Here is a 16,329-nt window from a genome sequence, read left to right on the forward strand (position 1 = left end):
CATCAGGTTCCCGGGATTAATCTACCTTGGTGCGCTTTAAGACTTCCAGCACCTCCTTCGCTGTAATATGTACACTGCTCAAGACATCACTATTGATTTCCCCAAGTTCCCTAACATCCATGCCTTCCTCAACAGTAAATACCGATGAGAAATATTCATTTAGGATCTCACCCATTTCTTGTAGATCCGCACATAGATGACCTTGTAGATCCTTAAGATGCCCTACTCTCTCCCTCGTTACTCTTTATGTATTTGTAGAAGCTCTTTGGATTCTCCTTTGTCTTATCTGCCAAAGCAATTTATTGACTGGCTCAGGTTACTGTATCAGGCTCCTCTGGCAAGTGTACGGACGGATAGGACAACTTCGGACTATTTCAGACTGCACCGGGGGACGAGACAGGGATGCCCCCTCTCCCCACTGTTGTTTGCGCTGGCTATAGAGCCGTTGGCAATTGCTTTGAAAGCCTCAAGGGGCTGAAGGGGGCTGGTCCTCTCCACTAAACCTCTTTGGGCTTGAGAAAATTTAGCCCATAGTGCTCACCACAATCACACATAGGGAGTAGGCACACTTCCTTTAAGACATTGGGGAACCAGTTGGGCTTTTATGTAGAAGCTTTCAGAGTTGTTTTTCTAATGTTAACCCATATTTACCTTATTTACTGAATTAAGTTTGGTTATAGAGTATTTTAATAGCGTTTTAATAAGCATCTTTCTATTGATTATGTGTATGGATGTCTTTAACAAAAGTGTGTGTGCATATGATGTCATGGGCAGCTTTCAGTTTAGCCATGAGGGGCTTGTGTATAGTTATGAACTGCTGCTGTTTGAACTTCCGGTTGCGGCGATGCGGAGCTAAGCCGCACATTTCGGCAGCTCCCGCTATAACGGACTTTTGGGCTCTCCAGAGGAGCCCCAACGGAAATGTTTTGATTGAATCCCGTGTGGGAAGCTGAAGTAAGGTCCCCCTTGCCATACGTTGTATGGCGGAAATTAGCGGTGGAGCGTCGGAGAAAGAGGCTCTGGAGCAGCGACAAAAACGAGGGGGTAAAAACAAGATGGCGGAGGGCGGAGATCGAGCAGCATGGGGGCCGGACCAGCAGGAGTTCCTTAAGCGCTGTGTGGAGGAGCTTAAAATGGAGGTGCTGGCGCCAATGTTGTTGGCGATCGAGGGGCTGAAGGAGACCCAGAAGGCCCAGGTGGTGGAGCTTCGTGAGGTGAGAGATAAAACGAATGAGAACGAGGACGTGATCCTGGGCCTGGCAGCAAAAATGGAGGCGCACGAGGCGGTGCACAGGAGGTGGGCTGAGAGACTCAAGGTCCTGGAGAACAGGTCGAGGAGGAAGAATCTCCGGATTCTGGGTCTCCCCGAAGGAGTGGAGGGAGCTGATGCCGGGGCGTATGTGAGTACAATGCTCCATTCGCTGATGGGTGCGGAGGCCTCTCCGAACCCCCTGGAGCTGGAAGGGGCTCACCGGGTCCTGGCGAGAAGACCCAAGGCTGATGAGCCGCCAAGGGCGATAGTGGCAAGGTTCCATCGCTTCACGGACAAAGAAAGTGTTCTGAGATGGGCCAAGAAGGTGCGGAGCAGTAGATGGGAGAATGCGGTGATCCGAGTCTACCAGGATTGGAGCGCGGAGGTGACAAGGAGGAGAGCTGGCTTCAACCGGGCCAAGGCGGTGCAGCACAAAAAAAGAGTCAGGTTCGGCATGCTGCAGCCTGCACGATTGTGGGTCACTTATCAGGACCGACACCATTATTTTGAAACGCCAGAAGAGGCTTGGACCTTTATCCAAACGGAAAAATTGGACTCGAACTGAGGGGCTGTGGTTGTGGGGGGGGGATGTTGGTTGTATACGGGGTTGTAAATATGGGTAAAGAATATTTCATGGGTGGGATGATGGATGGGGATGTGGGTAGAGTTCTGGTTAAAATTCCTTTTTTTTCTGTAGACGAGATGGTGGGGAATGTGGGCGTCGGTGCTGGAGGGAGGTGAGACTCGGGGATGGGGGAACTGGGGCAATGGGCACAACAGGAGCTGCGCCACAGGGGACGGGGCTGGCTCAGGAAAGCGCGGGGTTTTTCCCGTGCTGGGGGGGGGGGGGGTAAGGAGGAAGAGAGACTCCCACGCGGGGGAGATCAATGGGAAGCCGGGGTCAGCAGAAGTCAGCTGACTCACGGAAGTAATATGGGGGGAGCAAAAGTGCTAGATGCCGATCTAGCCGGGGGGGGGGGGGGGGGGGGGGGGGGGGGGGGGGGGGGGGGGGGGGGGGGGGGGGTAGGGGGGGGGGGGGGGGGGACATTAGGGTTGCTGCTGCACTGTTCGAGGGGGAACTGAACATGGAAGAGATGGTCGGGGCGGGGGTTCCCCGCCTGGGGGACTGGAGGGTGCGGGAGGCGCGGGCACGGGACTGGCCTAAGATAGGAGATGGCTAGTCGGCCGGGGGGGGGGGGGGGGGGGGGGAGAGCCCAATCCGGCTGATCACGTGGAATGTGAGAGGCCTAATGGTTAAGAGGGCCCAAGTGTTCGCGCACCTGAAGGGGCTGAAGGCAGACGTGGCCATGCTTCAGGAGACACATCTGAAAGTGGCAGATCAGGTCAGGTTAAGGAAGGGATGGGTAGGACAGGTGTTCCATTCAGGGCTGGATGCGAAGAATAGAGGGGTGACAATATTGGTGGGGAAGCGGGTGTCGTTTGAGGCCAAGAACATAGTAGCAGACAATGGAGGCCGATACGTGATGGTGAGCGGTAGGTTGCAGGGGACGGAGGTGGTACTGGTGAATGTATATGCCCCGAACTGGGACGATGCTGGATTCATGAAACGGATGTTGGGGCGTATTCCAGACATGGAGGTAGGGAGCTTGATAATGGGTGGGGATTTTAACACGGTGTTGGACCCAACATTAGATCGTTCCAGATCTAGGACGGGGAAAAGGCCGGCTGCGGCCAAGGTGCTTAGGGGGTTTATGGATCAGATGGGGGAGGGGGAGTAGATCCATGGAGATTTGCCAGGCCTTTGGCCAGAGAATTTTCTTTTTCTCCCACGTACATAAGGCCTACCATTTTTTTGTTCTGGGCAGGGCATTGATCCCGAAAGTGGAGGGAACGGAGTATTCGGCCATAGCCATTTCAGACCATGCCCTGCATTGGGTGGAGCTAGAGCTGGGGGAGGAGAGGAACCAATGGCCGTTGTGGCAGTGGGATGCGGGACTGCTGGCAGACGAGGAAGTGTGTGGGAGTGTGCGGGGGTGCATCGAAGGTATCTGGAGGCCAACGACAACGGGGAGGTGCAGGTGGGAGTAGTATGGGAGGCGCTGAAGGCGGTGGTCAGGGGAGAGTTCATCTCCATCAGGGCTCATAGGGTGAAGAGAGAGGGCAGGGAAAGGGAGCGGTTAGTGGGGGAGATTTTAAGGGTGGACAGGAGATATGCAGAGGCTCCTGATGAGGGACTACTCAGGGAGAGACGAAGTCTCCAGACGGAGTTTGATCTGTTGACCACAGGGAAGGCAGAGGCACAGTGGAGGAAGGCACAGGGGGCGATATATGAATATGGGGAGAAGGCGAGTCGGATGCTGGCACATCAGCTCTGTAAGAGGATGGCAGCGAGGGAAATAGGTGGAATCAAGGATGGCAGGGGAACTACGGTGCAGAGTGCGGTGAAAGTGAATGAGGCATTCAAGGCCTTTTACGAGGAGCTGTATAGGTCCCAGCCCACAGGGGGAAAAGAGGGGATGCGACGATTCTTGGACCAACTGAGGTTCCCGAGGGTGGAGGAGCAGGAGGTGGCTGGTTTGGGGGCGCCAATTGGGGTGGAGGAGCTGGTTAAAGGACTGGGGAGCATGCAGGCAGGGAAGGCCCCGGGGCCTGATGGGTTCCCGGTGGAGTTTTATAGGAAGTTTGTAGACCTATTAGCCCCGTTGCTGGTAAGGACCTTCAATGAAGCAAGGGAAGGGGGGGACCCTGCCCCCGACAATGTCGGAGATAACGATTTCTTTGATCTTGAAGCTGGATAAGGACCCACTGCAATGTGGGTCGTATAGACCAATCTCGCTCCTTAACGTAGATGCTAAGTTGCTGGCAAAAATGTTGGCTACGAGGATTAAGGACTGTGTCCCGGGGGTGATCCACGAGGACCAGACGGGATTCGTAATGGGTAGGCAGCTAAATATCAATGTGCGAAGGCCCCTAAATGTGATAATGATGCCATCGGTGGAGGGAGTGGCGGAGATAGTGGAAGCAATGGACGCGGAGAAGGCCTTTGACCGAGTAGAGTGGGAGTATCTCTGGGAAGTGTTGAGGAGGTTTGGGTTTGGGGGAGGGTTTATTAGATGGGTCAAGCTCCTGTATAGCGCCCCGGTGGAGAGTGTGGTCACGAATCGGCGGAGGTCGGAGTATTTCCGGCTGTAGTGAGGGACGAGGCAGGGGTGCCCCCTGTCCCCTCTGCTGTTTGCATTGGCAATTGATCCTTTGGCCATGGCATTAAGGGAGTCGGGGAAATGGAAGGGGGTGGTCCGAGGGGGAGAGGAACATAGAGTGTCGCTGTACGCAGACGACCTGTTGCTGTTATGTGGCGGATCCAGTCGAGGGGATGGTTGAGGTCATGCAGATCCTAAGGGAGTTTGGAGATTTTTCGGGCTATAAGCTCAACGTGGGAAAGAGTGAGCTCTTTGTGGTGCACCCAGGGGGTCAGGGGAGAGGGATAGACGACCTACCGTTGAGGAGGGCGGAAAGGAGCTTTCGATACTTGGGAATTCAGATAGCTAGGAGCTGGGGGGCACTGCACAAACTTAATTTGACGCGGCTGGTGGAACAGATGGAGGAGGATTTTAAAAGGTGGGACATGTTGCCACCCTCGCTGGCGGGCAGGGTACAGTCGATTAAAATGGTGGTCCTCCCAAGGTTTCTTTTTGTGTTCCAGTGCCTTCCAATCGTGATCACCAAGGCCTTTTTTAAGAGGGTAGGCAGGAGCATTATGAGTTTTGTGTGGGCGAGCAAGACCAGGAGGGTAAGGAGGGGGTTCCTGGAGCGTAGCAGGGATAGAGGAGGGTTGGCGTTGCCGAATTTGGGTGGCTACTACTGGGCAGCCAACGTGGCGATGATCCGTAAGTGGGTGATGGAGGGAGAGGGGGCGGCGTGGAAGAGGTTGGAGATGGCGTCCTGCAAAGGAACGAGCCTGGGGGCGCTGGTGACGGCACCGCTGCCGCTCTCGCCGACAAGGTACACCACAAGCCCGGTGGTGGCGGCAACGCTAAAGATCTGGGGGCAGTGGAGACGACACAGGGGAGCGATGGGAGCCTCGGTGTGGTCCCCGATTAGGGATAACCATCGGTTTGTCCCAGGAAGGATGGACGGGGGGTTTCAGGGCTGGCATCGGGCAGGGATTAGAAGAATGGGGGACCTGTTCATCGATGGGACGTTTGCGAGCTTAGGGGCGCTGGAGGAGAAATTTGGACTAACCCCGGGAAATGCCTTCAAGTACATGCAAGTGAGGGCGTTTGTGAGGCGGCAGGTGAGGGAATTCCCACTGCTCCCGGCACAGGGGATTCAAGACAGGGTGATTTGGGGCATATGGGTCGGGGAGGGCAAGGTGTCGACGATATACCAGGAGATGAAAGAAGAGGGGGAGGCTTTGGTAGAGGAGCTGAAGGGTAAATGGGAAGAGGAGCTGGGGGAGGAGATTGAGGAGGGGCTGTGGGCTGATGCCCTAAGTAGGGTTAATTCCTCTTCCTCGTGTGCCAGGCTTAGCCTGATACAGTTTAAGGTAGTGCACAGAGCGCATATGACGGGGGCGAAGCTGAGTAGGTTCTTTGGGGTGGAGGACAGAAGTGGGAGGTGCTCAGGAAGTCTGGCGAACCATGTCCATATGTTTTGGTCATGCCCGGCACTGGAGGGGTTCTGGAGGGGAGTTGCGGGAATAGTATCTAAGGTGGTGAAAGTCCGGGTCAAGCCAAGCTGGGGGCTAGCACTATTTGGAGTAGTGGACGAGCCGGGAGTTCAGGAGGCGAAAGAGGCCGGCATTCTGGCCTTTGCGTCCCTAGTAGCCCGGCGAAGGATCTTGTTAATGTGGAAGGAGGCGAAGTCCCCCAGCGTGGAGGCCTGGATAAATGATATGGCAGGGTTTATCATGTTGGAGAGGATAAAGTTTGCCTTGAGAGGGTCTGCGCAGGGGTTCTACAGGCGGTGGCAACCGTTCCTAGACTATCTCGCGGAGCGCTAGATGAAGGTCGGACAGCAGCACCAGCAACCCAGGCCGGGGGGGGGTTTCTGGGGGGCATTTGAGCAAGAAAACACATGAACGATCCGGAAAACTGACATGTACGGGAGGAATCCAATGTACGAAGTTCTGTATCATATTGACTTGCCATGTTCATGTCTTGCTATGCGAGCATTCTTTCTTTTTTTTGTTACGGGTGGGGGGGGGGGGTTTGTTTGTATGGTTGAAAATTTTGTTAAAAAACTCTTAATAAATATATATATATATTTTTTAATGAACTGCTGCTGTTGTCTGAACCCAAACTGTATTATTACCTCAATTAAACATGATTTAATTTTTACAATGCGTTCGATGACCTTTCTTGCGATCAGGTAACCACCAGTTTGACAATGTACCATGGTGGGATTTGAGGTCACAACTTCTTGTTAGCTCGTCTAGTACCATGGGGTGACAGCCTTTGCGAATGCCCACCTCTCCTGCTGTTGACCCCAATAAATCAGCGGGAATTAGCATCATTTCCCTACTTATGGTAGGCTCACTGTGAGATTCCTGTGTGCATCGGGGACCCTGTCTAAGTAGGAAACCAAGAAAATGATTGCTTAAAGTTAAGGAGCAACTTGTTGAAATAATTTAGAATTCCTGCACTTTCGGAATGCAACTGGTCATCTTGCAAACAACTGCAGTCCTCTTGGGGAGCTTTTAAGTTATAAATTCCCTCACATGCATCATAGCAACCTGAACTTTGGTGCACACTTCTATGGATCCAAACTTCTTCTGGCAACAACAATTTAAAAATGTAACATGTGACATGAAGTTATCGTAATCCCAACTGTAAATGTATGATTCTATGTCGAGGAAGCCATGCTTTAAAGTTCACTCAAATATGTGAAAGGGAGCAGAAAACCCTTGTTACATTATCAGAGAGATACTCAATTAATTAATCCTTGGAGGCAGTGGCGTAGTGGTATTGTCACTGGACTAGTAAATCAGAGACCTAGAGTAATGCTCTCGGAATCCAGGTTCAAATCCTGCCACTGCAGATGGTGAAATTTGAATTTAATAAAAATCTGAAATTAAAAGTCTAATTCATAGAATTTAGAGTGCAGAAGGAGGCCATTCGGCCCATCAAATCTACACAAGCCCCTGAAAGAGCACCCTACCTAAGCCCACACCTTCACCCTATCCCCGTAACCCAGCAATCCCACCTAGCTTTTGGACAATGAAACCATTGTCATTGTTGTAAAAACCCATCTGGTTCATGGATGTCCTTTAGGGAAGGAAATCTGCCATCCTTACCCGGTCTGGCCTACATGTGCTTCCAGATCCACAGCAATCTTAACTGCCCCCACAAGGGCAATTAGCGATGGGCAATAAATGCTGGTACAGACTGCGCCGCCCACGTCCCATGAACGAATAAAAGATAGTTAGAGTTAATTTTAAAGAAAAAAAAGACTTGCATTTATATTGTGCCCTGCATGACTATGGGATGTTCCAAAGCACTCTGCAGCCAGTTAATTCTAGAACACTGCACCAATTCAGACGATGTGAAGTTGTAAGAAAGCTGTTTTTATTTAGCTGGTTTCAATAAGAGAAAATTAATTGTTAACTTGTTTGTTGTCAGAATTTGAATAAATAAAGGCTCCTAGAGTATTGTTTTGTAAAGGGCTTAAAGGGACTGTTGTTCCTCAAAGTTATTTTCTTTACTGAGTTCAATATACCAGCCTTCAACTGTAAAGTAGTGAATGCTGTCACTTCCATTTTCTCTTCGACTTCTGAAAATTCCAAAGATAATCCAGGGTCCTTGGCCAGCATTTTTACTTTTACCCTTTTACACACCTCGTCAAGCACTGCTGGCTTACTCACCCTGGATCTAGCAGTCGGTCAATGCGTTCTCTAGGGAGTAACTTCCCTCTTGATGTGTGTCGCTGCCGAGCTTTGCCTCCTCCCCCTAAATTAGAACAAAAGTAAGTTACAAACTCTTGCCCCAGTGTATTCAGCTTAAATTTACAAGTCTCGGACAGTAACAAGCTTACTACAAACCTTCTCATAGGTAATACAGATACAATCATGAAAATCCAAATTATTCTCATTTGCCACTAACCACAGATGCCATCTCGGCATACAAATATAGAACATGTCAGAAAAAACTGTATCTTCTAATGTGCTCTATTTCAACCAAATCTATTCATAGGTGATATAATGGTTCAAAATGTACTGTAAACAGGAACATGGGGCAGGATTCTCTGTGAATCGGCGCGATGGCCCGAACCCTGCGCCAAAAACGGCGCGAATCACTCCGGCGTCGGGCTCCCCGAAAAGTCGCGAATTCTCCAGCCCGGAATAGACTAGCAGCGGCGTGGCACCATTCGCAATGGCGTCACCCGTCATGGACGCGCACGCCGTCAATGACGCTGCGCGGCGTCGCAGCACAAAGGTTGCCCCCCCCCCGCGTACCAGCACAAAAAACGGCCCTCCTGCGTCGCAGCATAAAGGGCGGCCCCCCCGCATCCCGCGTTGCAGCACAAATAACGGCCGCCCCCCCTCTCCCCGCGTCGCAGAAAAAAGACGGCACAACCCCCCCCCGGAGACCCGTGAAGATGGCTGCCCGCCGCGCAGTGCCGAGGTTCCAGGAGCGGGACATCGAGGCGCTCCTGGACGCAGTGGAGCAGAGGAGGGAGGCCCTGTACCCCGGACACAGCCACAAGGTCGCACAACGCCTCAGCCGGTGCCTGTGGAGGGAGGTGGCAGAGGCCGTCAGTGCCGTGGCCGTGACAGCAAGGACAGGCGTCCAGTGTCACAAGGAGGGAATGACCTTTTCAAGGCAGCCAGGGTGAGTAACCCTCCCCACCTCCGATGGTCGGCACATCCCTAGGTGCAACCGACATGGCAGCACCCACTCATGCAGGCTGCAGTGGTAGGATGGGTTGTGAACCTCTGCCAACATACACACAACCGCTGGTCTGCATGTATATGGCTGCCTAACACTGTTGCCCTTTATCCCTGCCATCCTCCCGCCCCCCACAGGAGAAGCGCGCTCACAACAACTGGGAGCGTGAGAGGGCCGGAGTGGGTCCACCTGAACTGCGACCACTCATCATCCATGAGGGGACGGCCCTGGAACCTGCAGGCAGACCCGAGGACCGGGAGATTGCGGATGCAGAGGTTGGGGGCACACCACCAAGTGAGACCCCCCACTGCCTGCCCCCCTTTCACCATATCCCCCTTCCCCCATATCCCCCTTCCCCCGTATCCCCCTTCCCTCTATCCCCGTCTGCGTGTCTAACCATGCATGCTGTATTGTGTATTGCAGGACCAAACGTCGACCCACCCGTCCCCGCGGACGGCGAGCGCCCCCAGGACGATCCAGGGCAGCCATGAGCCAGGGACAGACGCGGCCCAACAGGCATACAATGCCACCAGGACGATCCAGGGCGGCCACAAGCCAGGGACAGACCCGGCCCATCAGGCATACGACGCACCAAGGATGATCCCGGGCGGCCACGAGCCAGAGACAGACCTGGAGCACCAGGGAGACGACGCTCCCATCTACTGCGACTGTGGCGACACCGGGGGGCCAGACCCAGCGACGAGGGGGGCAGCCACAGGAACAGGCCCCCGTCGCAGCCGACCCAGGACATACCTACCCAGGACACACCTACCCAGGGCACACCTACCCAGGGCACACCTACCCAGGGCACACCTACCCAGGGGCACACCTACCCAGGGGCACACCTACCCAGGGCACACCTACCCAGGGCACACCTACCCAGGGCACACCTACCCAGGGGCACACCTACCCAGGGGCACACCTACCCAGGGGCACACCTACCCAGGGGCACACCTACCCAGGGCACACCCACCCAGGGCACACCCACCCAGGACATTGACGCACAGGACACCAACGCCCAGGACACTGACGCACAGGACACCCACACACAGGGGACGGATGGACAAGAATCACCACTCCAGGGGATCCTGGACTTCTGGTCGGATGAGAGCACGGCACTACGCCACTGCTATCTCCTACACCCTCCACCATCGCAGAGACACTCACCTCGGTTGGGAACTTTAGCGATGAGGCATCTGGGACACTAACTGGTGCGGACAACGCAGCCGTCCCGGTACAGCAGGTGGAGGCAGGAGCAGCCGAGGGGCCGGGCAGTCGGAGGGCATCCCAGCGCAAGCAACCATCTGTTACCCAGACGGGTTCCTGGAGTTACCACACCTACCCATAGACCCGATGCAGTCACGGACCAAGGGACGACCGAAGGGGGTGACGGTCGGCTTGCGGCAGCTGCAGACGCAGGTGGAGGAGTCCACCCGCATGCAGGAGCAGGGAGTGGTACCGGTCATGCGTGCCACCCAGGCCAAAACCGTGATGGAGGCAATGGGTGCGACGGTGTCAGACATGGGTCGCAGTATGCAAGGCCTGAGGCGTTCCCTGCGGGCGGCATCCGTGGCCCAGGACATGGCTGCCCTCTCACAGGAAGCCATGAGTCAGAGCCAGCAGCAGATCACAGAGGCGCTCAATGCCGTGGCCCAGTCTCAGCATGCCATGGCGCTGTCCCAGCAGGCCGTGGGCCAGTCCCTGCAGGCCATCACTGAGGGCATCGAAGCCATTGCCCAGGTGCTGGCCGGCGTCGCCTAGACACAAAACGGGATGGCCAACTTCCTGAGCTCCATGGCTGCATACCTGCAGATCCTTGTTGATACCAGGGCGAGCCTCCAGGACTGGCAGCGCCAGGTGTCGGGGGGGGGGGGCGTCGATTGCTCGGTCCGTTCGCATTGCCGACCCATGTTGAGGCCCGGGGTCCATTGGGCACCGCAGGGGAGAAGGAGCTGCTGGGGCCCGTTCCGTGTCCCCCTGTAGGGGAGGCCCCGGAACACCGGGACACCTTGGACTCCCCACCCCATCCGTCCCAGGTGCATCAAGGGTGGGAAACAGGCAGGACAGGCTGGTAGCTCGCCATCCGTCACCCGAGCCGCAGCTTGGCCCATCTAGGCCAGGACGCCCCAGGAAACAGCCGCCAAACAGGGTCCTTAGTCACAGGGCAAGAATCACAGGAGTCCACCTCCAGTTCTGCTGTACCGTTTGGGGAACCACCTACACGTAGTCAAAGGGCCCATAAGGTCAAACAATTAGACACTGAGTAAGTTGGCACAAGTGCAGTGCACAGATTAGTTATAGGGGCTAGGGCACATGTATGAACTGTTTGTTATTAAAATCAATTTCACACCTACAGATGCTGCCTTGGTGCTCTGTCCGATGCGTGCGGGAGTGTGGTGTGAGGTGAGGGCCAGTGTATGTGTGAGGGGCGATAGAACGTCGGCCTCAGGTGAGTGTTCCCCCCCTCGCCCCTGGTCACCCTCGCCATCCCCCCGGTCAGACGACGGGACCGTGCGTTGCAGTGTCACGGCCGCATGCAGGGATGGTCCGGATGGAGGGTGGTACTGTGGCCATGGGTCAGACATTGTCCAATGATGTAGAGCCCAGAGCTCATCGCAGAGCAGGTTGTCATCATCCTGCATGGCCTGCAATAGACACGCTTCCACCGGCGACCGTGTGAGCCCGGCCCGTTGTACCACAGGTGGATGTGCAATGGACGGGTGGTGTGCATGCGGGTGGGGTGAGGGTGGTTGGTGGTGGGTGGGTGGGGTGAGGGTGGTGGGGTGAGGGCGGTAGGCTGGTGGGTGGGTGGATTGAGGGTGGTAGGCTGGTGGGTGGGTGGGGTGAAGGTGGTTGGTGGTGGGTAGGTGGGTTGGGTGAGAGTGGTAGGCTGATGCCGTAGTGTGCAATCTGTGCCCATACTCGGCAATTCCCACACCCACCTAGTCCGTGAACCGTGCCCGCTGGCCCAGCCGGTAACGGTGGGCAGCCTCCCGTCCATGTCCAGCCCGTCTGTCCTGACCATTGCCCCCATCCTCCTCATCTGGGGAGGTCTGCGCCTCGTCTTGCTGCTCCTCCCCTTCCCCCTCCTCTGCCTGCAGCACATCGCGCCTCTGCTGGGCTATGTTGTGCAGGACGCAGCAGACCACATCGAGGCGGCATACCCTATCTGACGGGTGCTGGAGGGCCCCTCCAGAGCGGTCCTAGCACCGGAAGCCCATCTTTAGCAGCTCAAAGGACCTCTCTATCACACCCCTGGTCGCTGCATGGGCATCGTTGTAGTGGTTCTCCGCGTCAGTCTGTGGCCTCCGTATAGGCGTCATCAGCCACAACCGCAACGGGTAACCCCTGTCACCCAGCAACCAGCCCCTCAGCCGGGGGTGGGGGTCCCTCGAACATGGTGAGGATGAAAGATTGCGCCAGTACGAATGAGTCATGTACCGGGCATAGACATGCAGGATCATCATGCGGTGGTCGCAGACCACCTGAATGTTCATGGAATAGGTCCCCTATTCGTGGACAGGGCCCTGTTATCCGCAGGTGGCCACAATCGTCATACATCCCAACGATCGCCCCCTGGACCATGGGCATCCTGGCCGTCGCAGCGAAGCCCGCTGCCCGGGCATCCTGGCTGGCCCGGTCCACAAGGAACTGGATGTAGCAGTCCACAATGACATCACTGCATGGATGCAACGGTGCACCGATGCCTGCGAAATGCCGGACAGGTCCCCACTCGGAACCTGGAATGACCCCGTGGCATAAACGTTCAGGGCCACCGTAATCTTGACGACCATGGGGAGAGGGTGTCCTCCCCCAGTGCCACGCGGTGACAGGTGTGCCATCAGGTGGCAGATATGGGCGATGGTTTCCTGGCTCATCCGGAGTCTTCTCCTGCATGCCCGGTCTGTGAGGTCCTGGCACGACGAGCATTACAGATGGAGCCTCATCGGGCGTCTCCCCGGCACTCGCCCTCTCCTCCCCCGCACTCGCCCTCTCCTCCCCTGCACTCGCCCTCTCCTCCGCCGCACTCGCCCCCTCCTCCCCCGCTCCTCCCCCGCACTCGCCCCCTCCTCCCCGGCACTCGCCCCCTCCTCCCTGGCACTCGCCGTCTCCTCCCCCGCACTCGCCCCCTCCTCCCCGGCACTCGCCCCTCCCCCTCCCCCTCCCCGGCACTCACCCCGCCCCATCCTCCCCGGCACTCGCCCTCTCCTCCCCGCACTCGCCGCCCCCTCCTCCCCGGCACTCGCCCCCTCCTCCCCGGCACTCGCCCCCTCCTCCCCGGCACTCGCCCCCTCCTCCCCGGCACTCGCCCCCTCCTCCCCGGCACTCGCCCCTCCCCCTCCCCGGCACTCGCCTCCTCCCCCCACCGGCACTCACCCCGCCCCCTCCTCCCCGGCACTTGCCCCCCCCCCCCCTCCCCGGCACTTGCCCCCACCCCCCCCGGCACTTGCCACCCCCCCCCGCCCTCCCCAATCCCCCCCACCCTCCCTAATCCCCCCCCCCCCCGCCCCCGGCTCCCGCCACCCCCCCCCCTTCCTAAACCCCTCCCCGCCCCCGGCTCCCGCCACACCCCCCCCCCCCCCCCGCCCCAGGTTAAAGTCCTGGTATTGTAAGGGGCGGGTTTCTCCGAGAATCGGCGGGCCGGGCAGAAACGTCGCAGTGGAGTGGCGGGAACCACTCCGGCGTCGGGCCGCCCCAAAGGTGCGGAATCCTCCACACCTTCAGGGGCTAGGACGGCGGCGGAGTGGTTTGTGCCCCGCCGGCCGGCGAGGAAGGCCTTTGGTCCGCGCATGCATAAGAGCATCAGCTGACATCATCCCTGCGCATGCGCGGGGGGTGGTTCACCTTCGCGCCGGCCATCACCGAGGCTTACACGGCCGGCGCGTAGGAATAGAGTGCCCCCACGGCACAGGCCCGTCCGCGGATCGGTGGGGTGGGCCCCAACCGCGGACCAGGCCACCGTGGGGGCACCCCCCGGGGCCAGATCGCCCCGCGCCCGCTGCCCCCTCCCCCCGAGCCCGCCGCACCACAAGGTCCCGCCGGTAAGGAACAAACTCCAATTTACGCCGGCGGGACCTGCATAGAATGGGCGGGACTTCGGCCCATCGCGGGCGGGAGAATCGCCGGGGGAGAGCCCGCCAACCGGCGCGGCGCGATTCCCGCCCCCACCACATCTCCGGCGCCGGAGAATTCGGCAGCCGGCGGGGGCGGGATTCGCACCGCCCCCCGGCGATTCTCCCACCCGGTGGGCGGTCGAAGAATCCCGCCCAAGGTATTTACAATGTCAGGGACTTCACACTGCTTAATGGATTTGAATGAGGAAGCAGATGGTCGGGCATTTTCATGCAGTTTGTGGCAAAGAGGCACATCTCAGACACCATGGGCGGAATTCTCCGGGTCGGAGAATCGCCGGGGGGGGGGGTGCGAATCCTGCCACGCCGCTCCGTCACCGGGCCGTCGATTCTCCAGCGACCGGAGAATCAGCGGCAATCGTGCCGACGCGGTCGCCGCGGCCCGGCCGCAGCGATTCTCCGTGCTCTACGGGCCGAGTCCCGCCGGGGTCATTCGCACCCGGCGGGACCTCGCCCTTCTGGCTGCGGGGGCCGTCTTGGTGGGAGGGCGGGGGAGCCGACACCTAGCGGGGGGCATCCACGGTGGTCAGGCCCGCGATAGTGGCAACCGGTTGACGGGTCCACTCATTCCAGGGGGGGCCTATGTTCCTCTGCGATGCGCCCCTATGGGACTCCACCATGTTGCCAGGGGGCCGGCGCATAGACGACCGTGGCGTGCATGCGCGGACCCGCCCTGGCCGTGTAGGTCTGGCTTTCGGCACTGGAGCAACGCACAGCTCTCCGGCGCCATGCTAGCCCCCGAGGAATGGGAGAATGACTGGGCCTGGAGGACCGTTGACGCCGGCGTCGTTGACGCCCTTTTTGATGCCGGCGTCAACACTTGGCCAGGATTTCGGAGAATCCCGGCCCATGTTCTGTATTTTCACATTCAACTAACATCATCAGAAATAAGAGTAGGAAACATAGAAAATAGGAGCAGGGGTAGGTTAATGGGTCCTTTGAGCCTGCTCCGCCATTCATTATGATCATGGCTGAACATCCAACTCAGTAACCTGTTCTCGTTTTTCCCCCATAACCTTTGGTCCTTTTAGCCCCAAGAGCTATATCTAACTCCTTCTTGAAAACATGCAACGTTTTGGCCTCAACTGCTTTATGTGGTAGAGAATTCCACAGGCTCACCACTCTCTGGATGAAGAAATGTCTCCACATCTGTCCTAAATTACATATCCTTAGCCTGTGACCCCTGATTCTAAACTCACCCGCCATCAGGAACATTCGGTTCCCTCATCTAAATCATTAATACACATTGTGAATAGCTGTGGTCCTAATACTGATCCCAGCACTAACCCATTAGTCACTGCCTGCCATTTGGAAAAACATCTGTTTATTTCTACTCTTTGTTTCCTGTCTGCCTACCAGTTTTCTATCCTTATTAAAGCTTTCAGTTGGACTACAACCTCGCTTTAGTGGTCATTGATCGTGCATCAATTTAATAAGCTAGATTTAAAAGGATGGAGCTCCGAATCAAGCCGGAATGTCTGCAATTCAGCCCCCACACGGCGAACTCAACGGCAATCTTCAAGCACTGGCTGGCGTGTTTCAAAGGGTATCTCGGAACAGCCGAAAACACACCCACGGGAGAATAGAAAATGGAAGCCCTGCACTCGAGGGTGAGCCCGGAAATTTACACCCTCATTGAGGACGCGGAAGACTTCGATGCAGCAATAGAGCTGCTAAAAGGACATTATATTCGCCCGGTAAACCAGGTCTACGCCAGACATCTGCTAGCAACGAGGCGTCAAATCCCTGGGGAATCGCTGGAAGAATTCTACCGTGCGCTCCTGGTGTTGGGGAGAAACTGCAGCTGCCCGCATGTTTCGGCTGGAATTACACTTGAAGAAAGGAATGCATCTCTGCTCATTGGAAGACATTTCTACTCTTTGTTTCCTGTCTGCCTACCAGTTTTCTATCCTGTGGTAGTCTGTGTAGAGGTATTATGGTACCTGGTAATGCTGGAACACCATTGGTAGATATTGTATGTTTCCTATTGGTCAAGCTGTATGATAGCTCCGCCCTGCAAGGTGGAGTATAAGAGCCCGTGCCGCCCCAGCAGCTTTCATTCTGTACCTGAGCTTCTGGGGGAAACATCTAGCTTATT

At 56.7% G+C, this 16,329-nt stretch overlaps 1 protein-coding gene across 2 annotated transcripts in view; it reads right to left on the reverse strand.

Annotated features, from left to right (window-relative positions):
* The window catches only part of mccc2 (methylcrotonyl-CoA carboxylase subunit 2), a 187,919-nt gene that overhangs the window by 139,628 nt on the left and 31,962 nt on the right, over positions 1-16,329 (reverse strand). For both annotated transcript variants that reach the window (XM_072516154.1, XM_072516153.1), the window contains exon 3: positions 8,076-8,160. In XM_072516154.1, coding sequence (XP_072372255.1) covers positions 8,076-8,160 — 85 coding nt within the window. The remainder of the gene's footprint in view (positions 1-8,075; positions 8,161-16,329) is intronic.

The sequence above is a fragment of the Scyliorhinus torazame genome, chromosome 9 (genome assembly GCF_047496885.1).
Source record: "Scyliorhinus torazame isolate Kashiwa2021f chromosome 9, sScyTor2.1, whole genome shotgun sequence".
NCBI classification, from domain to species: Eukaryota; Metazoa; Chordata; class Chondrichthyes; order Carcharhiniformes; family Scyliorhinidae; genus Scyliorhinus; species Scyliorhinus torazame.